Below are 26,777 nucleotides of genomic sequence, written 5' to 3' on the forward strand. Positions count from 1 at the left end.
GCATTATCTAACTACCCCAGGTAGTTACTGTACTCTGCTTAATCTTCTATTATAAAATCTCTTTCATGTATTATAGGTCTATGATAATTTCTCAAAAAATTAAAAAGAATTACTATAGAATATACGAATTCTTTTCTGGGTATATATCCAAAAGAATTGAAGCAAGATCTCAAAGAGGTATTTGCATATCCATTTTGATAGCAGTACTGTTCACAACAGCCAAGAGGTAGAAGCAACCCAAGTACCCATTAAGGAACCAGTAGATAAGCAAATGTAGCATATACAGACAATGACTATTACTCAGTTTTAAAAAGGAAGGAAATTCCTTTTTAAGAATTTCCTTCCTTTTTAAATTAATTTAAATTAATTAATTTTAAATTAATTTCCGCTACAATATGGATGAACCTTGAGAACATTATACTAAGTGAAATAAACTAGGCACAAAAAGACATACTGTAGGATTCTACTTACATGAGTCATCTAGAGACACAGAGTTAAAATTAAAATCGCAGAGACAGAAAGTAGAATGAGAGCTGCCATGGGCTAGGGGGAGAGGAAATGGGGAGTTGTTTAATGGTTATAGAGTTTCAGAGTTGCCAAATGAAAAAGTCCTGGAGAGCTGTTGGCACAACAATGTGCCTGTACTTAACACTGCTAAATTGTTCATTCAAAAGTGGTTAAGATGGTAAATTTTATGTAAGTGCTTATTATCACAATTAAAAAAGATATAATTTAGGAAGTTTGCTATAAAGTGAATTTTAGTTAAGTGATTTCTATCCTCCTACGACCTTCCATTATGAAATCGGAACATCTCATCAAAATAAATAATCTGGAATGTAGTGAAAACAAAGCAAATAAAAAATCTGGAGAATCTTAAAAAGGGATAATAAATAGGAAATCATAACTTTCTGATACTTAATATATACTTAAGTATACTTAATATATAACAATATTTATAATACTTAAATAATACTTAAAATAACAAAATACTTAATATATAACAATATTCATAATAATAATATATTATATTTGTGCCCATATATATTAATATATAAATAATAATACCAAAACTGTATTGATGATACTTTTATAAGTAGATAGACCATGTAGTGTTAAATTCTTTTAACATATGGCTGTATATTTGGAGTTGCTGTGACTAAGAATCTGCAGCCATACGTAACCTTAAGAGTTTTAACCCAAAATATAATCTCTTTTTTAACTGAGGATGGGAGGAGGGGGGGCAATTTTCAGTATATGTAGCTTTTTTCTGGACAGCACCAGACTAGCTTATTACCATATTCTGCATAGGGGGGAGGTAAATACAAGCAAATAAAGCCTAGGAAGGAAACACTCAGCTCAAGTTTAGAAGTCAAAGTTTTCTCTTTAAGGAGTTCTATGACATTGATTTGGCAACTAACTACAGTATCAATAAATTAGCAGATTGTGCCTATGCTGAGCAAAGACATGGCTTGCCTATTTATTTTACACTGTCGCTAGTATTCAATTTACACATTGATGCTGTATTTTGTTTTGAGTCTGAAAAAAGACAGCTCACTGTCTGGCTGTGGCACCTGTAACTAGAAATAACCTCGTAGCTATGATATAAAATCTGAATTCCCTGTGTTTTAACAGTAAATTCTTCTATAGAGTGTATTTGTCACTTCACAAACTTCCTTAAATCGAGACTTGATTTTGCATAAAAATTAAGTTCAGAACTGAACTTCTGTAAAAATTACAAATATCTTTAGTGTGGATAAAAAATATGAAAAATATTTGTACAGATAGGACAGTGGAGCAAACCATACCTTCTAAACCTTGATTGGCAGCAAAGTAAACAACCCATCATTCACTAAATGCTTACTTTATATTCATTATCTCACTTTATTTTTCACATATTAATTTATTTAAAGTAAGCTCTATGCCCCAGGTGGGACTTGAACTCACAGCCTCAAGATCCAGAATTACAAGCCAGGCCGGCTCCCCTATATGCGTTCTGTCATGTTAGCTTACTACTGTCATATAATGGGAGGGTTCTTATTTGATTTAAAGCTAGGGAGATTGAGGGTTGGAAAGAATGCATGCCACCCCAAAACTACCCAGCTCACCAGAATGAGGGTCTGGATTTGAAGATGGTTCTATGGACTTTGAAGCCTCTTCCCCTTAACTTCTGGGCATTGCAATTTCTACCAATGTTATTATACTCACTTTCATTAACCCAACTGAGTGCTGGGAGAAAAGTCCTGTGAGATAGATTTTTGGTCTATCTGGTGCATTTTTAGAAAGTAAACCCAAAATATAGTCTTCAAAGATGTATCTACCATATCTTAAGGAGACTTGTGGCATGATGCCAGATAAAATACTCTATTTAAAAGTCTCTGGTGTTGCAGATAAAATTCCAACTCATCAAAATATCTACTATTTTATATAATGCAGTGTCCTCCCTGACAGCATTATCATTAGTGAGAGGTACTGAAAACATTTTAAAATTTAATGTACAATTGTCTTTATTTAACATTGTTTTTATTTGTTTGCTTGCTTTGTTTTGTTTTAAGTAGGCTCCAAGCCAGTGCAGAGCCCAACGTGGGACTTGAACTCAAGACCTGAGCTGAGATCAACATGGTGAGCCAACTGAACCACCCAGGACCCCCTGCTTAACATTGTTTTTTAAACCAAATAGTGATAGTTAAAAGAAGATAAAATATTTTTTACATTGATGAGAAATATCATGTAAGGCTTAGAATTTTAGGGCTTTGAAACTGGAAGTTACCTGAGTAATTATCTTCTTCCTTTCCATAATGCATGTAGGGTATAAATTAACCAGAAAAAAAATTCTATTCTTCTCCAAAGCAAATCAGAAAATAAAATATTAAATGCGCTTTCAATAACACATTCCAGGAGCTTTAAAATATACGTGTGGTCTAATTTGAGTCATTTGCAGCTTCTAATTGGGCAGAAATTATTAATATACACTTGTAAAATCAGTGTATGATGTCCCATTAGTTTGTGTCATATCACCTGTCCATTCAACAATGTACCTCACCAAGATAAAGAAGTTATTTAAATGGTTTCAGAATCCTGATTCAAAAGTGTTTTTACTTGGGGCGCCTGGGTGGGTCAGTGGGTTAAAGCCTCTGCCTTCGGCTCAGGTCATGATCTCAGGGTCCTGGGATTGAGCCCCGCGTCAGGCTCTCTGCTCGGCAGGGAGCCTGCTTCCCTTCCTCTCTCTCTGTCTGCCTCTCTGCCTACTTGTAATCTCTGTCTGTCACATAAATAAATAAAATCTTAAAAAAAAAAAACACAAAAAACAAAAGTGTCTTTACTTGAAATAATATTGTTCACTTGCAAAGTCACAATTTCCTCAAAATTGCAAAAAGACGCTAAATTTTCTGATCTAAAATGTTTCATGCATTAGTTATTTTTATAATTTGATCTTATATGCTTACAATTTCAAAAGATCCAGTCAGTCACTATATGAATATATAAGTGCTGTCTTTAAATAGAACTGTGATAGGAATACGAAAGTATCTGGGTTCATAAAGATGACTTAAGAATTTAAAAGAGAGTCTGCGGAGATTGGAAAACCAGTCTTACCTGAAATGTGTTAGGTGTCTCTGGATGTCAAGGTCTAGAATTGGAGTGGGTCTGGAGGATCCCAGTGGTGATCTGTCTTGGCTCAAGAGATCTTGGAATTCTTTACAAATTTGTCTAAAATAAAAGATTCATCATTGAAGTTGAACTCTTAATATGGGGCTTTAATTTCATCCCACAATATTTACCAAAAGTCTGCTTTCTCACTTAAAGGAGGATGAGATTAAAAAATTATAATTAATTAATTAGCTAATTAATTAATTTAAAGAGGACTAGGTTAATGTTCATAAAGCAACCTCCAAAGTTCCATCTACAACAAACAGATGAGGTTCACAATGGTGACTTTGCTCCCAAACTATAGGAAAACTGTAAAAATTTTGGAAGTGATCAACAGCCCATGACACTGACAAAACTGTGTTCATTTTTAAGGTGAATATTCACAGATCAACCTCAGCATAAAAATATCTATATAAAAGAATCGCACTGAACCATTGTTTTTTTAAGAAATTAAAATATGAGTTTTGGAGGGGATATCACATTTGTAAAAAGTTTAAATCAAGTTACAGTTTCCTTTCAAGGCCATGATTCAAGCAAACTTTGGAAAATCCTGTTTCCCAGCATTTCATTAGAATTTAGACTGCTGTGAAATGAATTCATATTTTACTATTTAAAGTACAAAGTCATTTACTACAATTCAGCCCACTAGCTTCACAAAAATGATTGTTATATCCCATGTAATACTGTTTCTTGCAAAAGGTACCCTTAAGTGTGATTTTCAGATAGTGTGAGTTCACAGAAATTGCCCTTTTCATTATGAACCTAATTGAAAGTAAAAGCGGATCATAAGGAGAGGAAAAACAAAAAACCAGAAAGAGCCCTGATCTGCTCTAAATCAAACAGGATCCTCCATATCCTCCAGCTAATATTTTAGTCTCTGAGATATAGCATCTTAATGCATGCTTTTAACAACTGCATGTGTATATGTTCATAAAGAATATTTGATCTGAATTTATCGCTTTTTCTGTTCTGAGTTAGACTTAGTTGATTGACTTTCAGATTTACTACAATTTAAACTAAGTTTTTGATGCCAGTCGGTAGCCTCAAATGATGTAATTTGGTAGGGCATCATTATCTGTTACTTTGTGTTACTGAATAGAGTTAGATATACTGTTATCTTTATTTTTTAGGCAATTTCTAAATAAAATTTAAAATCCAGATTCATGCTATCATTTTTCAGACTGGCAATATGAATTACTATTTGGTAGGTCATCAGTAGGAACCATTATTATAAAAAATATTGGAGTTGTTTAAGATGAGTCTTTTAATTTTATATCAGATTAAAATATATTTAAAAATTTGAATGTCAAAACATTGCTTTAGTTCTTGTGGTATGATATTGGAATTATTTGGATAATTGAATAAATTAGCTTATAAGCTGGTAAATCAACTTCCTTATACTGTATAAATAATACAGCAAGTTATAATAAACTTAAAGTTGCTGAAGAAATGAGAAAAAGGCCAAGTGTGGAAAAATTGAACTTATGCTAAGCAATTCAGCTACACTATAAAGGAAGCTGTACCAGGAGCAGTTCCAGAATTCTCGACCTCTGGTATTTGATTCTGCTGCTCTTAACTCACTGATTTAGGACAGCTTCTTGACTTAAAAACAGATGACAATTTTGTAGACTCCCCTTGGGCAATTATGATCATCATCTCATTATGACAGTTACGGAGTTATTATTTTTATGACTAGTTTCATCCTTATTTTAAATTTTATTTATAAAACTACAATAAGAAATACTCGTTTCTCAAAACAAAATGACACATTATGAATTATGTAACACAAGATGATCTTCGGTGAATCATAAATTCTAACTTTATCACTTACGTCACTGTCCTTAAGGACATAATTTTTAAGCCGATGTCTGAATTTCAAGTTTTGTGTTTCCCTTTTTGACAATTATTGTTATGGTAACAATTAAAACGTGTTAATGATTCTGCTTTACCTTAATGCAGATCAAATGTTAAGCATATTTAGTTCTAAATTCAATGAAGAAGTTTAATGTGTTTTCTATGAATCAAATGTTTTGTCCAGTACATTTTTAGAATTCAAAAATGGTCTATTTCAGTGTCTGTCTTTCCTATATAATTAATTGTCTAATTACACCAGGATATTTGGTTAATCAACAAAACACAAGAAATTAAGGGGAATTAGGAGGCTCTACCCTTCGTCAATAGGCCTTTCATTTAATTATACAGTTGGCAACACAATTACATACAACTGAATCCATTATTCATAGAGGTAAAAGAGAAACATGTAAGCCAATCCAACAATGCAGATCAGTTATTGGATCTCTTATCCAAAGATTTTGAAATTCATATGTATTTTTGATGCCATTGTCACAGTCTTGTGAACAAAGACGAGCTAACTAGAATGCATGGGTATCCATGTAGGCTACTTAATTTCAATGTTGAAGATTTTAATTGAAAATATCCAAAACTTCACTATTAGAAAATTAGAAACTGCTCAGAACACATATTGGATCCATTCATATATTGTAGGAAAAGCTTGTTATTCCTACACATCCCTTAACTAATCCACTTAGGTTGATAACTCCTTGTCTTGTATATATTTGTAATGACTACACAGTCTCTCATTCTTGTTTCACATTGTCCAATAAGAAGATGGGGCAGATATACACAACCAAAAAGACAAAGAAAAATTATACAGGCTCTCTCCTAATTTCTAAATGTTTATGACCTATTTACTCATATAAAACTTAAGGTTACTGGAATCAGTGAGCCCAATTCTTGATTATTTAATGGTTTACAAATGTCCAGCTATGGGCAGAAAGATTGAAGAAAAGTACATGTTTTCTGTTCTCACAATATTTTATGAAACCAAAATTCAAAATATCATCTAAAAATAGACATTTTTGAGATCCTAGGCAAAAGGAAAATACTACTCCCAAGTTGACTCCACTACTGTAAAATAGATGTCTCAGCACAACTTGGGCAAATATGAAAATACTTCTCTTAATCTCCTCAAGTTCTAACATTGGACTTCTATGAAAACAAAATCTCTGCATTGGTTTGAATGTACAGACATTTAAACAGAGTTATGGGAACTCTCAAGAAAATGGGTACTTGAATGTTAATGGCGGCATTGCTGTGGGCGGTAGAGGTGAGCAGCTATGGAACCCTTGTGGGGTAAGGGGCACAAAAGGAAGGACTGCTCTAGAGTAGGGAGAGAAAGTCTTAGAATAAGCCTGATGAGACTATAACAAACTAATTTTGAGGTAGAAAATATAAAGGTGACTTCTCTTGGATAATGCATATCTGGGGATAACCGAGTCATTCATAAGTGTCTTATGGGTATACATATTGGAAAAATCTGTATAATCCTGCTGGCTAGAAAGAGACCAAGCTTTGGAAACACCTGCAGGACACTAGCTAACTTCTAGCAGTGTATTATTCTCTTGATCTGAACATGTCTTTATGATATTGAGAATTCGTACTGACTATGTGTACTTTCTGCTCCTCCTGGAGAAACTGAAATATTACTGATGAAGACCCCTCTGGGTCCTTCCGTGTAAGGGGTAAGAGCAGAAGCAAAACCGAAGAAAAGATCCCCCAGGAGATAAGCCACACAAAAAATCCAGGTTCAGCTCTTTCTAATAGCAAGTTTTCAGGAGCTTGCACACAATAAGATCTATTCCAAAATCTTAAATCCACATTTTATACCTGCCTTATAAGTTTCTTTTCTAACTCTTGGTCTTCATTTTCTTTCTCAGCTGTTCCTTTCCCTTTTGTTTTCTTGTTTTACTTTTTTTCTCCTTTTGCCTCCACCTTTTGTTTTCCTTCTCTCTGGGGCAAGACGAACCATCTAAATTATTCTCAGAAGAGTAATACAAAGGTATATCCCAAACCCAAACAGTGCAGCCACAAGCAGCACCAATCCCAAATAAGGGACTCAATATCGTGAGCAAGACTGTTGGATGGTAGGTATCCCATTTAAGCCCTTAAACTTGTAAAAACACACAAAAAGACCTATGTGACATTAGAAGTTGGTAGAAGAAATATTTAGTTTTGATTTTATGCATTTTGAGGCCATTTAGATTTTAGCTAACCTGTTGTGAAGTCTTTTTCCATCAGTTTCTAAGAAGCAGCGTCTTTAATGCGATCTACCTTATACTCTCTCTTTGAAAGTTTTCCCCAAATAAGAAACTAATTTAGAGATGATAGCTTAACCCACTTGAGACTATTAGTTCTAAAATTTGAATATACAGTTAGGAAATTAGCAAGATTATTAAGTCTATTATGTAGCATAACTTATTTTAATAAAGAGAAGAGAGTAAGAATTAGCTACTGTCTGAAAGATTTTTCTCTAAAAGTTTGAACATGACTTGCAGCACAGTTTGACTATTTTGTTGGCTTTTCACAGCATCTATGGTAGTTCTTCCATTCCTTATCAAAGAACTGTCAAGTTTGAGGGAGTGTGAACTCATCTTATGCAAGCTTCCCCTTTCTTACATCATCTCTGTCATTATTTTAATTCACATTTTTGTTGGACTTTTTACAATTTTCAGAAGCTTTCTCATACATGCCATCTTTTCTTTTTGACAGTATCAACACTTCAGGTGGGGCAGGATAGGGATTGTTTGCTTCATTATACACTAGAAAAGATGGGGGCAGTGATGGTGATCCCTTGGTCCTAGAGGACTCTGTGTTACCTCTCACATACCTGGGTCCTCTTTTTTCATATTCTCCAGACATTCACAGTGTTTAGAGATCTTCATCCTCATGTACCAAGGTGCAGTGAGTGGTTTAGACCAAATCACATAGAAGTTAATGACATATTTGCCTGGAATCTACATTTCCTAATACTTTTCTCCTAAGAATGCCTGCATATTCTGAAGAGGTTTTCTAAAAACTCATCATCACTAAACAAAGGCAGTTTGTAAATCTTGCTATGGCACAAGGCCGGGGCTAAGGGTGTGTCCTTGTGTAATATATCTGCTGAAATGTGAGACCCCCTGCTTTAGAGAGCTGGTACTTTCTAGACTCTTTCCCTCACTCAAAGAAAATGGAAAAACTGAGAGAAGGCATACAGAGCTTCCCATTCTGCTTACTTGGTCGCTAGGATCATCTTTTTTCGTGCTGTCTGTTCTTTCTGTTCCATATGTTGTCTGGCAAGATGTTCTCCTACAGCTTTGGCTGGAAACTCTGTTTCACAAGTGTAGCCAAAATCCCGAGCCAAGTGTAAAGCTTCCCCTGTTGGCAGACAATAAAAGTCAGTTTTCCACAAATGTCTAAACTCAGTAAGAGTAACACTTTATATTTTCCTCAAGCCTCCTCCTTCTTTGTGGTCAGATAGATCATTTTTTTCCTATTTGTTCTAAATAATACTAAGGAGAAGACTTTTGGGGTGGGGGTAGATTAGGAGGAGGAGAAACTGAGGAACAGAGAAGCTACTTACCAGGCAGGGGCGTGTGAAAAACTGCGGGGAAAACAAGAAAAACAATCTAGGAGTTTTGATTTTCCTAGAGACCAGTTTAGCTTCTCAGATCCTACAGGTTAATGCCAGAGGGAAAAACTCAATGGGTTTGCCATTCTGTTGTTGATCAACCTAAAACCTAACCTTAGTGTATTTGAAACATTCAGATATCTTTCCTAGGAGATCTATCATAATATTGACAAAGGGTCCAAGTAACTTTCCAAAGAACCTGGAACACATTGGAAAGGGGAGAACAATGAATTTTATCGATTTCACACCACTCTGTTTGCAAGGATGCAATATTCTGTGATCATAGTACCAGCATATCAGGCTTCATGGCAGTCTTCAGTACCTTTTAGCACAGTGTGCAATGCTTCTTATGCACACTAATAAAAACATAGTGCTTTTTAAGTATAGTAAAATCATAAGTAACTTTTAGTCTTCCACAAAAATCTTAAACCTGAATAAATTGGTAAGAAATGAGGTAAAAATGGCTTATCTGCCAAGTAAGATTTGGGGATAAAGTTCAACCTTGAAAACAATAGTAGTTTTAAAGCTCAAGCCAAATTTCACTTGAGCACGAAAACTCAAAAAAAAAAACAAAACAAAAACAAAAACAAGCTTTCACTGCACATATACTGAGCTCCTACTTTGCTCAAGGTGCAGTGCATATGTAGGAGTAACGAGGGATCTAAAAGGGCATCGACAACCACTCCCATAACAGTAGCAAAAACACCTTAGTAGCACTTTCTAATTCACGCAGCAACCTTTATGAGCACTATCATCTGCTCATGTTTACTGACATCATGTTGTTATTATTTATAACACAAGCTATTGTACTACAAGCATCATGTGAGTGTTAGAGAGAAAACGTTTTATTGATGTTCAAAGGGGGAAAAGGTGGTCAACATGGGGGAATTAGGTCAGATAATGCTTTGTGAATTAGGGATCATGATTTCCACACCCCCCCCCCCAATTTCAAAGCAGGGGCCAGTTTTTAGTTAAGATTCACATATTCACATGGTAGGAAATATCCTTCTTAGTCATCCACTCTAAACAGGAAGAGGGCATAACTTCATGCAGAGGGTCCCTATGTTGAGGAGTCTGGATAGTGCTGGTTATTGAAGGGTCACGGTTTTAGATAAAGCTGCAATGTACAAGAAATATTTTTAAAGGGCTTATTACTAGCAGTTTATCCCCCTAACCAATTGAGAAAGAAAATTTATGCATATTTGACAGAAAAATGGCACAAAGGTTTTTTTGGAAAAAAATAAAGGCATTGTGGGATGCTTGGGTGGCTCAGTCGGTTAAGTGTCGGCCTTTGGCTCAGGCATGATTCCAGGGTTCTGGGACCAAGTTCCGTATCAGGCTCCCTGCTCAGTGGGGAGCCTGCTTCTCGCCTTGCCTGCCATTCCCCCTGCTTATGCTCGCTTTCTCTCTGGTAAACCAATAAACAAAATCTTAAAAAAAAAAAAAAAAGACATTGTAATGCCATATAGGATGGTCACTTTTGCTAGAAAAATGACAGAAGGGAGATAATTCAAGACATTTCAAATTTGAGGCATATAGTCTAAAGCAGTGACCCTAACACATGACAGAGGATAAGCTCATGTGATCTTGGGATTTACAAGTATCTTGCCACTAACACAATAACCCATTCGCAGTGTCATCTTTGTACATTGTGTTGAGTTATGGATATTGATATATCTGCATATTGCAATATTGTCACAGAAAGATATTTGGAAAGCATTTTCACAGACACTCTCACACACACACTCATTTGCCCTCTACTGCTTTTGCAGTAGTGAGAGAAATGAAACAGTGCAAATGGGAGGGTGGCCGCATGTCCCTTAAATTTGATGTTAAAACCTGACTCTGGTCCATTATATGCAAAGCTCTCACCGTGTGCAGTTTTTAAAGCAGTTTGAATGGAGCAGCTGCTATTTACATTTACACTGACAGCCAGATCCTTCTTTTCCTTAGTTCTGTTTACTGCTTTCTCTGGCTTGCAATGTAACATTGTTACTGGATGTATAGCTATGTTACATTAAAAGAAATGGCAAGTGAAGGCACTCTGATACGTAGTTAAAATATGTGTATCACGCCACAAAAGCTTTGTGTGTAAGGACCCAAGAATGAATGAGTAAATGAATCGTGAATTAAAATACACATGATATCCAGCAAGGAGGACAAATCTGTATTTAAATTCTGTACAGCAGGTACCTTAGAATGAACAAGTTTAAGAAAAATAGAAATTTTAGGATCATAAAAAGCATTTGAAGGGGAGCCTGGGTGGTTCAGTAAGTTAAGCATCAGACTCTTTAGTTTCCACTCAGGTCATGATCTTGTGGGTTATGAGATCAAACCCCACAATGTTGGGGGGGTGTCCATGCTCAGTGGGGAGTCTGTTTGATGCTCATATCATATTCTGTAATTTTACTTCTGTTAACTTTTTGAGAGAGTTACGCAGTGTGTCACCTACTGCTGATGTTAGCATTGAAAAAAATGAATACTTCTTAGGGGTTTCTATTTCATTTTGGAAAGGGAGATAAGGAATACTTAGATTATAGACCCTAAAGACTGGCACTTAACATACTCTTATACAAACAATAACCCTAACCCCAAACATCCATCCTACATCTAAAATATCCTTGAAATAATACAGTATAAGGTGGTCATCCATGCTGGAGTCAGTGTATTGCCTGGTCGTGTGATAAAGGGTGGAAGGTCCTGGTTGGTCAAGTGGCACAGTGCATTAAGATTTCAAAATGACTTAAACTTGTTTTGCAAACAAAAACTAGGGCATCCTACCTCATCTTACAAGGCTATGAGGTGACACGGCAGTATTTGCCATACGGAAACAGAAGGAAAAATGTTCTCAGCCCTTCCTGAATCATTCTTCTACCACAGGTTGCTATACCTGCTTTTGCCCTACCAAAGAGACACAGAAGCTCATTGATCTTTACCTTCACAAATCAGTCAGATCCCCTAGAATCTTATACACATGCTTTCTTTTTAAAAAAGAATTTGCTCCCTGATGTCAGGGCACTCATTTTTCACTCAAAAGCAAAAAGTGAACAACTAGGGGAAATTATTAAGAAAAGTTTAAATGAACTTCACTGATGCAGCCTAGAAGTAGAAAGTTAATGGGAAAATGTTTTCTGGATTACCTGTTTTACCAAGTTTCTGGGCTCCTACATTATTTTACAAGAAGATCTAAATGTACATTTATTTATTTATTTTTAAAGATTTTATTTATTCATTTGACAGAGATGACAAGTAGGCAGAGAGGCAGGTGGTGGTGGGGCAGTGGGAAGCAAGCTCCCCGCTGAGCAGAGAGCCCAAGGTGGGGCTCGATCCCAGAACTCTGAGATCATCACCCGAGCCAAAGGCAGAGGCTTTAACACACTGAGCCACCCAGGCTCCCTTAAATGTATTTTTAAATAGAAATAAATAACCAGCATGTCAACCTTCTATGTCACTAAGGACTTTTCCCTTCCTTTTGAATTGTCGTATTTTAGAGAAAAATGTACTTCAGATAATGAAAAATCAACACCACCTAGTACACTAATTTGCACTAAAGAATACCTCTATATTGTGATTACCAGATACTGTCACTGTAACAGTATTGCCTTAACAACAATTTGTTTAACTTAGTATTGCAATACCCGATGTTATTAGATAAAAGCAATGATTCATATTTGTTAACCTCTAGTCACATGTCTATGATTTCAATTTTACTTATATGTATGGGAAACTAGCACGCTGAAATCTATCTGTGGGATTATTCTAAGAAGTACCTATTAGAAAGCAAATCTGAGAGACACCTGACTTCCTCAGTCGGTAGAGCATGTGACTCTTGATCTCAAGATTGTGAGTTCGAGCTCCACACTGGGTGTAGAGATTACTTAAAAACAAAATCTTAACAAACAAAACAAAACAACAACAACAACAAAACAAATTTGAGAATATTTTTAAACCTGGATAAGGTACTCGATTAAATAAACTGTAATACCAAGCCATAGTCCTTTAGAGCTGAAGGACAAAATTAATATATTATAGGTTTCCCAAACTATTCAGAAAAGGATGTACTCTATATCACTACATATAATATAACCTATGTTATAAGTAATTGTCTTATAATTTAGTAATTCCCTAGTTTAATGATGATTTTATTTAAACAACGCTTTGTTTTTCAAAGCAATAGTTTTATTCCCCATCACATGCCATTAGCACAGCCCTGATTCAAAATAGGTACTCAGTAAACATCTGTCATGTGAAAAAGCTTTGAAATATCTTATTGGTTAATTACAACAATAGTCTTGTGAAGACTTCTAATGAAAATGGTGAAAAACTAGAACAAAGAATTGGTAGAAAGAATGAACATATAGTTCATTCTAGAAGATCTTCTATCAGTGGAACCATTTTATAAAATAGACTATACCTATACTTTTTAACACTCGCTACTCCCATAACCTGGGGTTTGTGTTTTTGTTTTTAATGTCCGGGTGTCACTCCATATCAGTCTCAGGGTATTTGCCTATTTTGAGGCTCCTGAAATAATCTCAGGCCAACATTAAGACCTACTGTCCCAAGGTGAAGGGAAAGTGTTACTTAGGGATTAATTGTACACTGTCATGAAATACAAGAATTCTGTGGCTTATACAAAAGGAAAGCAGTCACTATACAGTCAATTTTAAACTATAAAGATCTCTGTCTATCAGGGCTTTTGCATAAAGGGTTCTGCCTTACTTGGCTGACATAATATAAACTCTAAAAACAAAACAAAAATTTAAAAAAAAAAAAAAAAAAGGAGAGGCACCCGACTGGCTCAGTTGATAGAGCACTCAAATTTTGATCTCAGGGTCATGAGTTCAAGCCCCACACTGGGAGTAGAGCCCACTTTAAATAAATAAATAAATGTTTTAAAAAATAAAAACAAAAAAACTGAAATGTAATGGTAGAAGGAGAAACAGATAGCACTGTTAAGGAAATGAAATAAGTCTACTGAAAAAGTCTATGTGTATGGAGAGATGTAGTGTGAAATTAAGCTTGCTTTTCTTTTACTAGTAGGGAAAAGATAGGTTTTCAAGAAAAGGTGTTGGGACAACTGGGTGGCCATCTGGAAATAAGCAAATAAAATTGGATCTATACCATGTATCTAACAACAAGGTCCAGATGGATCAACAATTTAAACATAAAAGGTAGAACCACAAAGTAATTAGAACATGACAGAATTCTTTCACAGTCTGGGGATAAAAAAGTCTTTTAAAATATTACAAGTCAAACTAAAAACTATGATATAAAATATATGAGACATATGATTATACTCATATCAAAAATTCTGTAAGACACAGACCTAAACAAATAAGCAAACCAACAGAAAACTCATAACGGCAAACAGACAAACCAAAGCTCATGGTTGGGAGTCCTTGCAATGCAGATCAGAGACACACAGCCAGCTTCCTGTTACATAATGAGCACTTACGAATCAATAAGAAAATATTTAAAAATATCCCATAAGGACAAAGCAAATGAATAGGCAGCGAAGCTCTCTAAATTCTTCTAGGAATACTCAATTCAACCTCTTTCATAACCAAGGTATCCCCCCCTTTTTTTAACCCATCAGATTAGCAAAGATCCGAAAGTTGCCTATCTGCAGAATTATTTATGTAAGTGTGAGGTTACTCATTGTAGCATGATTTGTGATAGCTGAAGATTGAAAACATCTATATAATATTCAGTAGGGAACTGGTTAAATAAATTATGAAACACTCAAATAAGGAATATCATGAGTGTTTAAAGGAATGGGCAAGTTGTAAGCCCTGAGAAAAAACACTATTATAAGGTGTGAAAAAAGAACCCAACAGTAGAATAGTGTGTACAGAATACTAGAATTTCTTTAAAAAATGAAAATATTCCACACATACACACACACACATCATTGGAAGGAAATAGAGAAACCGTTTCTTTAATAGAACATTTGTTTTCTGCCAGGAGGGGAACTAGCCAACTAGGGAATAGAGTGAAAAACAAATATTTTACTGTATGCTCTTTTGTAACTTTTAAATTTTCTTCTAATATCTGAATAAATTATCTACTTAAATTATATTAATTCAAAAGTAAAATTACTCTTTGACTACATTCTTAGAGAGATTTCATTCTAAACTCAAATATTTGTCGTAAATTAAAATACAAACAATTCTAAAACTGCTATTGCTATTCAGCAGGATATGGACATCAGTAGGAAGAACTACGCTCTATACTTTTATTAAAATGTCTATGAATTTTGATAAACCTAAATCATGGAAATAAAGAAGAAACCGAGTGTTTGAAAAGTACTTTAGTCAAGGCATATGTGTTGAAAGAGAGAATAATGGAAAGAAGAAAATAAAATCATGAGGGAAGTAACACAGTGGTGTGTTTTTGAGTAGCACGGCCTGCAAGACTGAGAAGTGAAAAGGACCAAAGTGGGCAAGGGCAGGCAGGACTCAGCCAAGTGGGTAAGAAGCTGTGTACTTCTGCCACCATGTCTCTCTTTCTTGTGAGCTTAATGAATGGGGTTCCGAGGACCTAGAGAAGGGAATAGTTACAGAGGGAAGGACTCTGGGTCCTTGACTGAAACTGTGAGAAAAGGCCCTTGGTGAGGTACACCCACATCAGACTATGATGAGAAATCGGCTTCTATCATGGTAAGCCACTGATAATTTGGGAATTAACTGTTATAATAACTAACATTATCCTAACCATTATAGTTATTATCTTTATTTATAAACTAAGAAAATAAAGCTGAGTCAGGTTAAGTAACCACCTCAAAGTCTGACAAAATTTCAACAGTGACTTTATTGGGGACTCGGGAGGCATACTTGCCCAAGGGAAAATACATCTAGCTCATGCGGGACAACTAGTTCATGTGAAGATGTGCAGGGCAGGGTCTGGAAGGTTACATTTTTTGAAACTAAAGAATGAAACAACTACAAAGAAGGATTTAAACTCAAAATCCTTTGACTCCTGAATGGAGATTATTTTACAATATTTGTAAATGATCCCTTTCCTGTTGCTGGTGTATATTCACATCCTTCTCTGCCCCATGGTTTTGAAATACACACACACACACACACACACACACACACACACACAGAGGATTGGACCCCCTGTCACAACAAACTACACGTCAAGGTATTTATGTTTAGGGACTTAAATGGTGCTTTCAGAACTCCTGGTGTTGCCCGAGAATGTTACATGAGCTTTTCCAAATTCAGCAGAACTGTCCCAGGAAAACACCCCACTCCGGAGCACAAAACCAGCAACACTCTGGTTTTGTGCAACACCCTGCAGCTTTGGCCATCCTGGAAAACGTCAAGTGAGGGGGAAGCAATGGGTACGAATAACTACATCATTGACTCCTCATGTTTATTTTAACAACCACCAACTCCACAAAGATTATTCTGGAATAAAATACAGAGGAGGCAGTTAACAGAAACTGCTGATTCATAAATAATAAATATATAGTAAGAGTACTAGAATCAGAGCAATAATATTGGCCATATTCTTTGAATGTTTTCCAAAGATAGAATTATTACCACTATACAAGAGGTAGGGATTACCCCACGATCTCCTCAGGAAGAATCATGCATTGGGTTAAGCAGCTCTAACCCACCACATTTTCTGGAGAGTAGCATCTCTCTGATGTCATAGATAACCAGAAAGAGACAAAAGAGAAGTCACAGGAATATAACTAAAACAAGGGGAAAGAAAAAGGACATCAAGTTTATGATAAAGTGGGGAAGAAGATGTTCCAACCATTAGTTATATATCTAAAACCCATTCGGTGAAGATGGATAAAAAGGGGAAATGATCTACTACTACATTCTGAGGACTCTGGATTCAAATATTCATATCATATTCTAGCTCAGTTATGTCTGTTACATGGACCCCCCCCCTCCCAATAACTGCCTTACCAGAATGTTCACTTTTCAAACAACTCTATGAGAGGAAAAGAAGTCAGTTTTAAGTTCTTCATCCGGTGCTCACTAGGTACAACGATATTTGTAACAAATGTTGTGATTTAAGTATAAATTTGCATTAAATAGTCCTCTCCCTTAAATTCCTAAAATAATCCCCAAATAATTACTTCAATATGTTGATTTGGGAACAATGCTAGGGTGGTCCTATCAATTGAGTGACTCCATTTAAAAGAAACACAGGAGATTTATTTTAAAACAATTAAAAACAGAATGATGGTAAAGCCCAAGGCAAGCATGGAAATTTGGACTATCATAATGAAAGTAATGTTATTTATGTCAGTGAGAGGGATAGTTCTTGAAAAACCAATGTTTGGGTGTTTTTATTTGCTAATTTCAATATCCATTATAAAATGCACCCTGCTGTTCACCAATTGGATCTTTACAAAGGTTATATAATTTCTTTTTTTTTCAAACATTTACTTATTTATTTACTTATTTATTTTTAAATATTTTATTTATTTATTTGACAGAGAGAGAGATCACAAGTAGGCAGAGAGTGAGAAGGAAGCAGGCTCCCCAGTGAGCAGAGAGCCCAATGCGGAGCTCAATCCCAGGACTCTGGGATCATGACCTGAGCCAGAGGCAGAGGCTTTAACCCGCTGAGCCACCCAGGCGCCCCAGTTATATAATTTCTGCATGGGATGTCTACCAGAGTTTCCATGAACTACCCTTTGTTTAAAAAAAAAATTTCTATCAAAATAGAAACAATGGCAAGGCTATATTCAAATCCTCCCCAGAAAAGGCCTGACAAGTATGGTAACATCATGGAAAGCGGACTTTCATGAACTTTATTTCAAAGTCTGGTGTATGAGAAATGAAGCCAGTTAGATATTATCTCACTTATGCTCAAGTCCTGTAGCAAAATGGGGATGGCGTGGGGTGTGTGATTTAATGCTAATAATATATTGGACCATCAGGATGTTTGAGAAATAACTATAAGAGTCTTAATTAAGGGCCTTAAGAGACACTTAAGGTGCATCAAAATAAAAAGTTGTACAGCTTTAAAAAAAAAAAAAAGTTGTACAGCAAAAGAAATAATCAACAAAACTAAAAGGCAACCTACAGAATGGGAAAAGATATTTTCAAATGATATATCTGATAAATTGTTAGTACCCAAAAGATATAAAGAGCTTAGAAAACTCAAACTCCAAAAGACAAATAATCCAATTTAAAAATGGGCAGAGGACCTGAATAGACATTTTCCCAAAGAAGACATCCAGATGACTAACAGACACATGAAAAGATGTCCATCATCACTTACCGTCAGGGAAATACAAATCAAAACCATGGTAAGATATCACCTCACATCTTTCAGAATGGCTAAAATCAACAACCCAAGAAACAACAGGTGTTGGAGAGAACGTAGAGGAAAAGAGCACTGGTACACTGTTGGTGGGAACGCAAACTGGTGGAACCACTGTGGAAAACAGTATGGAGGATCCTTAAAAAATTAAAAATAAAACTGCCCTACCATCCAGCAATCACACTGCTGGGTATTTACACTAATTCAAAGGGATACATGCACCCTAATGTTTATAGCAGCCTTATTTACAATAGCCAAGATAGGGAAACAGTCCAAGTGTCCATCGATTGATCAATGGATAAAGAAACTGTGGTATATATAATGGAATATTATTCAGTCAAAGACAAGAATGATATCTTGCCATTTGCAATGACATGGAGGAAGCTAGGGTTAATAAGTCGGTCAGAGAAAGACAAATACCATATCATTTCACTCATATGCGGAATTCAGGAAACAAAATAAATGAGTAAGGGGGAGGAGAAAAAGAGAGAGGGGGGACAAACCAAGAAACAGATTCTTTACTATAGAGAACAAACCAAGGGTTACAGGGGTCAGGGGAGAGATGGGGTAATTTGGCGATGGGGATGAAGCAGGACACTTACTATGATGAGCACCAGGTGACGTATGAATTTGTTGAATTACTATATTGCACATCTGAACTTAATATTATACTGTAACTTAACTAATAAATTAAAAGACAAACTTTTAAAAAAGCCATTTAAGAGAAGCTAAATTACTAGGTTTGGGTATTCAAATATATATGTGGGTTATTGCAGAAAATCTAGGAGGTAAAAAGGAGATATCAATACAAATGGTAAGAAAAATACTATTCCTTCCCATAAGACCACAGATTCATAAGAGAGTTGATGGACCATTTCTTGATGACTAGGAATCTAGTTTTGGAATTTCTGAAAAAATCAACCTGAAATGTTGCTGGCTCTTACAGAATATGTTTGATAGAAAGAGAAAAAAAGGATCACTCAAAGACAGGCTCAACTCAAACTCTTAGGGACACCAACTGGTAAATATGGGAAAGTTTTAATTTACCACTTAAAACTACACAAGCAAAACAAATCCAAAAGAACTAAATCAGACCCATGTTAGTTCAAAAAAGTACTGAAGAGAAGCATTAGCTATGTCAATCTTCAGGGGCTTGACAAATCCAAACTGAGTCACTGTTATTTTGTATCCATCCAGCATCATCTACATGGTTCCAATGACTATGAGCCTAATGCAGAAAGAAAATGACATCTTGGTGGCTGGAGAAGGTCATCGGCTGTCATCATCAACCCAACCAAAATGTGGGAATAAAAAGATACAGGAGAGTCCTCAACTCTAAAACTGCTCTTCCTCTTTATTAAAATAAAGCCTATTTTAATTTAGATGGAATGTCCCTGTTCTTCGAGTATTAAGTTCTCTCCATGTCCTCAGACAACTTGTAGTTTTTTAAACTGTGTGTCATGACTCAGGGTGAGTCTTGAAATAAATTCAGTAGGTTTATCATCAATATTAGAAAGAACACAAAAATATGGACCAGAATAGAAATCAGAGAATATAACACACTGTAATAAAACTTTTAAGTGTGTGTGTGTGAGAGAGAGAGAGATAGAGAGAAAGTGTGCATGTGTATTTGTGGGTTATAATATGTGGGGAGTTAAGGGATGCAAGAGGTCCTTTGCCTCTAAAGTTCTTTTCCTCAGTTCCATCACAGTCTGGAATTAAACAAAAAATATGTATTTCTTTATATCATGAATATTTGGGGGATTTCAAAAGGATCCAATTAAAGTATCTGGAAAGAATTAAATCTTGGGTTTCGTCCACCAAGGCTAATTGTGACTCCTCCATGAACACAAGCCAGAAGAACAGAGAACACAGTTAGATATTTCTGTGGTACCTTAAAGATCACCCTAGGAGTTCACATATTTAACTTTCACCTCCTCTGTTACCACAGATTGAGAATTCCCACTCAGAATACTTTAGTGCTTGGCCTCCATAAAAAATCAGTAAGAAGGTTTGTGAATATACCCTTTCATGTTTGGCTCTTCAGCTTCTATTAGCCAGGATATTCAAGGACACCCCAGAAAATGGTCTTTCTTAGGGCCTTTAATTTTCACACCAGTTACAAATCTCACAAGAATTCAGTCAGTGCGTCCTAGGAAGTGGAAAGGATCTCAAGAAACATTTAGACCAATGATCCTTAAACTTCATATACATTAGATTCACTGGGGATGTTGAAAAAGAAGTGTAGATGCCTGGGTCATACCCCCCTACAGACTGAGTTTCAATTGGTTTAGGGAAGGGTCCCAGGTATTTTTTTAATAAACCTCCAGAGCTGATTCTCCTACAGAGTTGGGTTTAAGAGCTAGTCAACTCTTACTAACCATATGATTCTTTTTTTGTTTGTTTTTAAAGATTTATTTATTTGACAGAGAGAGAGAGAGAGAAAGGAGAGAGACAGCGAGAGAGGGAACAAGCAGGAGGAATGGGAGAGGGAGAAGCAGACTTCCCATTGAACAGGATGCCTGATGTGGGGCTCGATCCCAGGATCCTGGGATCATGACCTGAGCCAAAGGCAGATGCTTAATGGCTGAGCCACCCAGGCCCATATCCATATGATTCTTGAATCCACCTCATATATATTCTGAAGAAGTGTTTTATTCTATTGTTAAATAGCTATAATTATAATTATCTTCTTCCTTAAATTGAGCAGGAATCTGTCTCCCTTTAGAATCAACCCATGTGTCATTTTTTCTACCACGTCCTTCCCCAGTACCTTCAACCCATATGAGTGGATGACACATCCACTTCCTCTGGTGTCTGTTAGTTCTTAGTATCAGCATCGACAAGCAAACACATCATAAGACATAAAATGCAGTAACAGTAACTAACTTGTTAAATGTGGGTGGTCAGTAATATTACTGTTGTTATCACTATTATAATTAGGGAACAAAGTGAAGATAATAATGGATTGCAAAATCACCAACCAATTTTGCCCAGACTAATGTCTAGAACATACTACTTCAGAAAGTGGTACAGTAAAAGGTATGAATTGATAATCTGGATAAAGTCAAGATGTTTGTGTGTGTGTTTTCCTTACTCTTCACTTCCCATAGTGCCTTGTAGACAAGAGAGTACCCAGTGCAAGAAAAGTGTCACAGGTGTGTTCAGGTGAGTTCAGGTGAGAATGAAAATAACAGCATTCTGGGTTATGGGAGAACTCTAATCTGGCATTCCAAAGTTCTCCCATAAAGTCAAAAATAAGTCTCTGATAATACCTCTTCTTAAAATTAGTTGGAATAAGATTTTGTAGTTTAGTCCTTACAGAAGAAACAAAAGGGAAAGGGGGAGTTGGGAAAAAAAATAACTTCTGGGAAGATATTGTTACCTCCGTCTCTATATCACTGATTAACCTTAACCTTCTGGGACTGAGCTCATGCACCTAGAAAGCCATGGAATGCCACTGTACTTTAAGAGATGCCTACTAGGATTAACCCAATATGCTCTCAGGCTTCGTATCATGCCTAGACTCCTGTGATCCCTATATAAAGGGTGATTAATTCTCCTATAGATCAGGGTGCACTGAATAATAAGTTAAGCTGGATTTATCTGAACCCTAAAATAAACACTAATAAAAATGACAAAACCCAGCCAGCTTTTTGGTTACTGTTATTTAGGAAATACTGGTTGAAGTACTTAAATCTTATATTATCTTCCATATTATTGTCAAGATTAGCATATTAAATGACATTTTATGAATTATCTGAGCCTTATGCTGTCTAATGTAGTCATCTTTATCATGATTGATTGGGAAATTCACCCAATTTGTTACCTGTCCTACTTAATACTATAGTCAAAAATAAAACAGCATATTCTAACAAGCCTGAGTTCCAAGAATTGTTAACTTTGTACCATTACTTTGCTGAGCTGAAAAATCATACCTTCAACTAAGGAAGTGAGGAGGGTAACGTTGGCTGCTTTCCGTCTTCCTGCTGGCAAATTCAGGCCAAGCCTATCCAGTTTCTCTCTCAGGCAGCGGCCCCCATTCTTGGATTTTGCTCTGTCCAAAAACAAAATAAAAACTAAGTTTTGGAAGTTCATATTCTGAGGGAAATGATGAGAAGATTTGGCCACCAATTCAACGTGAGACAGAAGGCCGAAGGACTGAGGGTTGAGGAGTACGGTGTCAGTACAATTAGAAGACACTATGTGCCAGAAAACAGTTATCTTACCTTCTCAAAATGCCTCCCAAGAGTGAAGCATTGAGGCATTCCGGTGGTGAGAGGCGTCTCTTCACCTCGGCAATCGTCACCTTGTATTTGGAAGTTGAACTGAGAAGGGACAAACGGCCAGGGACAGAGCAAAACAAGTCTGTGGGGTTCACCACACAGGTGCCACCTTGTTGGGGGGAGGGGAAGTATATTACATATTAGTCACAGTGAGAGAAGATAATTGCATGAAAGACAGTTAACATCAAGGCACCACTTGGGATTTGGGAATACACAACAACAATTGTTCTCATATATACATCATTGGGATCATCTCAGAAAGCTGCTCTGAAGATGTCCTTTCAGATAACAATAAAAGTTTTACCTTTCAAATCTCATATAGAACATGCTTGTGGGGGTACAGTTTTTTAATTTAAGCAAAAATTATCCTACATATTGCTGGCTGGCCCATCAGTGCTAATTTTGACATCATACACACAAAAAAACCACTTCAATTAATTGAAAACCCCAAACTCTGCCAGTTGAACCCACAGAGGGTCTGTATTACTTTTCCATGGCTCTGTATATGTGTGTGCTTGTCTGTGCAATAGACACAATGGATGGTTATATTTTATCCATGATTTATTATACAGACCAAAGTTTTGGAATCTCTTTTCCAAATTGCTTGAAAACTGCCATCTCTTTTCCCTCCTCCACCTACCAACTATAGGGACTAGAATCACTCACTTCTCAGGCACCACCAAAAATAATCTGCCCATTGTCATAAACTTTCAACCCATGTGGGTAGATGGTAGGTCACATCTCTCTATCACATGTCAGCCCTTAGGACTGGCACACACAGTCAAATACAGCACAAGAGGAGAACATAATAAGAGCCACGTTAAGTGTTAGTGGCCAATAATATTATTGTTTTGGTTGTAGTTTTCATTATTACTATTAGGGAACAAAGCAATATACCTGGTAATAGCAAAATCACCAAAGCAATCTTGCCTTTGACCTCTGAGCTCCAGAAAGCCCCTAGAGCTTTATTCTCCTCCAAGACAAAAGAGTACATTCCCTAGCCTCAGGCACCTGAAGGAGACTTGAGAACCCAAGGTGATAATCCCTTAGAGTTTCCTGCTGCCCAGTCTTCCCATACTGCAAAAATCCTGATCCAGTGTCCATACTACCAACATGGTGGCTACACAGCCCTGGCATTCAAGGCTGCCTCTTCATGTACTGAGCCATCTGAGGGCAGAGCTAATGAGGTTCACTGGCAAGTTCCAATTCAAGGCTTGCTTTCCTAAGCATGCATTTGATTTCTTCAACTATGGGAGATCTTAAGACTCATCTCTACAAAAGGTCAAGTTCTATGAGAGAAAAGAGAGAAAAGTAGCTGGAAGAAGAAAAACAAGCAGGAGAGTGTTGCCCCAAATCCTTTTACTCAAAGGGTGGTTCTCAACTGACAGCATTGGCATCTCCTGAGAGCTTGATAGACATGTGGAATCCCAAGCCTAACTCCAGACCTTCTGAGTCAGAATCTGCATTTTAACAAGATCCCCATGGGGTTCATGGGCACATTAAAGTTTGAGAAGTCCTAGTCTAGGGCTCACCACTTGCCTCCTACAAAGCTCCTCCCCTCCTTTACTAAGCTGCTTAGGGAGGATGTTGTGTTGCTGGAGTCTCTGGCATTCAGATTTGCGTATGTTCTCTGAGCACAGTGGTTAAAGAACCAGGGAGGATGTTTAAAATGGTGAAGGGGTCCTGGACCTGGGTGGAAAGAACAGGTTAGTTTTACCCCTTTCTTAAAATGTTTCTACCCCTGTACTACCTGGAATTCTTCCAGGCTGTCTTAGAGTCATCCAAGTTTCCCCTGAAAGTGCTGCAACTCTTTCTCCTTAAGCATTCTAAGGCTGGCAATCACCCTGAATGACTCCCCAAAACAGAAGAGAGGATACTGAGAACCTTAGAGTAACCAGCCCTCTCCAGACTGGAAGATGAGTCCTGCATGCTTGGCCACATTCCCAATGTTAGTGCTGGTACCAGGAAACTGACCCTCTGTCTGAAATCTGAGAGGTCACAATTTCATCTGTCAATTTGAAATCCTTTTCCTGGCATTAAACTTGTGGTCAACATAATGGAAAACCATGCAAATGCCTGTCTTGGGAGCCCCAAACAGGAATTCATCTGCACTATCCCACTTAACCTTGTCACAGAGAATTTTAAAGCTGATCCTCCTCCCTTGTCCCTCCTCTTCCTCATCATCATAGTTTTCCCAGATTTGGGGGCCGGGAACTACCATTATCCTCATTCATTGATGCTCTCCCTTTATACCTATAGATACAAAATGTATTTTACAGAAAAATCGTGACTTCTCAAAAATTATGATGAACAGGCTATCAGTGAAGCTGGCCTTTAGCATCCTATTGTCAGAATCAGGAGCCTGGTAACTTTAGGACTTTGGTCACTGTGGGGCCATCTGAAGTAAAACATGTTAAAGAATCATAATATCTATATTCAGAATTCACAGAGCCCTCTTCTGAAAATGGGCTTCCATCTATTGTTATGGAATCATAAACAAATTTACACTTTACATAAACCCTCCTCTCGGTAAAATAGCCAATACGCAACTGAGGACACAAGCAGTCTCACCTAATGGGTTTCAAGTAAATTATGAGAGAAGAATATTTGTGCATGTGCTACTTTCCCGGTAAGTCAAGGGAAAAGAAGGACACAGCTTTAGACCTTTCCTATATTCACCAATCTACAGTGGGTCAGAAACCTAATTTAGGGAGATACAGAAGAAGATTATAAAAGATCTTTGTTGAAAAAAAAAAAAAGAGAGTCAAATAAGATTTTCTCCAACTGAAAAATTGCCCCCTTTTGGCAAAGTGAACCCTGTGTGGTGAAAGCTAGCTGCTTCCAGGGAAGTCATTGGATCTGCTATCTAGCCAAGTGCTACCACCCTGGGCTCTGGGTCTTTCCTGCATCCAGGTTAGGCTTCTGGCTTTCGCTCAAATAAGCATTTATTAAGTAAGTTACACCAGCTGTATATTAAGAGTATGCTTTATGCACACAAAAACTGCCTGGAAGATTTATTTTGTATTCAGGATTAGCCATCAACTCTAGAGTCTTTTATTTTTTATGTCACAGCATCTTTAAAGGGAATTTCTGTTGCTTTGATAGTTGGCATTGCTGCAGCCTTGGGGAACTCTCTCGTCCTGGCTAAAGATTTGGCAACTTGTAGAGTTTACAGCAGCTTGGGGAACCTGATATCTTTCTTCCCAGTGGTTTATTTTTGGGGGAAGAAGAAGAGATTAATAGGTCAACATAACCAGATTTTTGTGTTTAGAATGAAGGTCTGAGGAGGGGACCCAGACTAGAGATAGCCATGAGAGTCATCCATGCCAAGGCATGTGCAGTATTCATCCCCAGGGTTACCAGTTCTTCATGGTACCTGTGTTGCAGGTGGGCTCTTATTGAAATTACATAACGTTCATTCTAGATCCAGCACTCCAATTAGAGATGCCTATGGCGCCAGAATCAGGGCACTCATACAGAGCTTTTCTCGAGTACATCCCTTTTCCATCATAGTGCACAGAAGCAATACTCCTATGAAGGACACTATTTTCAAAACTGAAATTTGGTCATGGGGCTTCCTATTTCCAGTGATGCTCAAACTCAGATCTGTAGCGATAGAAACAGCATAAGAAGTCAGGGACTATCTACTTAAGGTCATTTGTCTAGAACATGACTATCATAAAACGGATAACTCTGCCATAGCTATAGGGAAATATCAGGCAAAGAAACCGTGCAGGGGACAAAACTGGGCACAAAACACACAGAAGCAGATCCTTCAGCTGCCAGACCTTGTTAGAACCCATGAGGCCAAAGAAAAACGGAGTGGGGCTGTGCCCTGCCTGGAGTGGCTGGAGATATCTGGCCCTGTGTTGGCAGGCACAGCCTAGGGAGTGGGAAAAAGACTGGGCTGCAAGTAAGAGGTTGGCCAACTAGCGACCCATGGGACCTCTGATGAATAACTCTGGGCCCTGGTCTGTCCATCTGAAAAATGGGGATGCTCACGCCTGCTCAACTTAATTCCCCAGCTCGTGGGAGGTGCAACGGGAAAAGGACGCACACATGCTCAGCATCCTGAA

General features: G+C 37.0%; 1 protein-coding gene across 1 annotated transcript in view; it reads right to left on the reverse strand.

Moving 5' to 3' along the window:
* TFAP2D (transcription factor AP-2 delta) overlaps positions 1–26,777 on the reverse strand; it is a 54,334-nt gene that overhangs the window by 16,821 nt on the left and 10,736 nt on the right. Inside the window, exons 4-7 of the mRNA XM_059399045.1 lie at positions 22,645–22,810; positions 22,354–22,472; positions 8,721–8,862; positions 3,592–3,705 (exon numbers count right to left, since the gene is read on the reverse strand). Coding sequence (XP_059255028.1) covers positions 3,592–3,705; positions 8,721–8,862; positions 22,354–22,472; positions 22,645–22,810 — 541 coding nt within the window. The remainder of the gene's footprint in view (positions 1–3,591; positions 3,706–8,720; positions 8,863–22,353; positions 22,473–22,644; positions 22,811–26,777) is intronic.

Source organism: Mustela nigripes, chromosome 5, assembly GCF_022355385.1.
Source record: "Mustela nigripes isolate SB6536 chromosome 5, MUSNIG.SB6536, whole genome shotgun sequence".
NCBI classification, from domain to species: Eukaryota; Metazoa; Chordata; class Mammalia; order Carnivora; family Mustelidae; genus Mustela; species Mustela nigripes.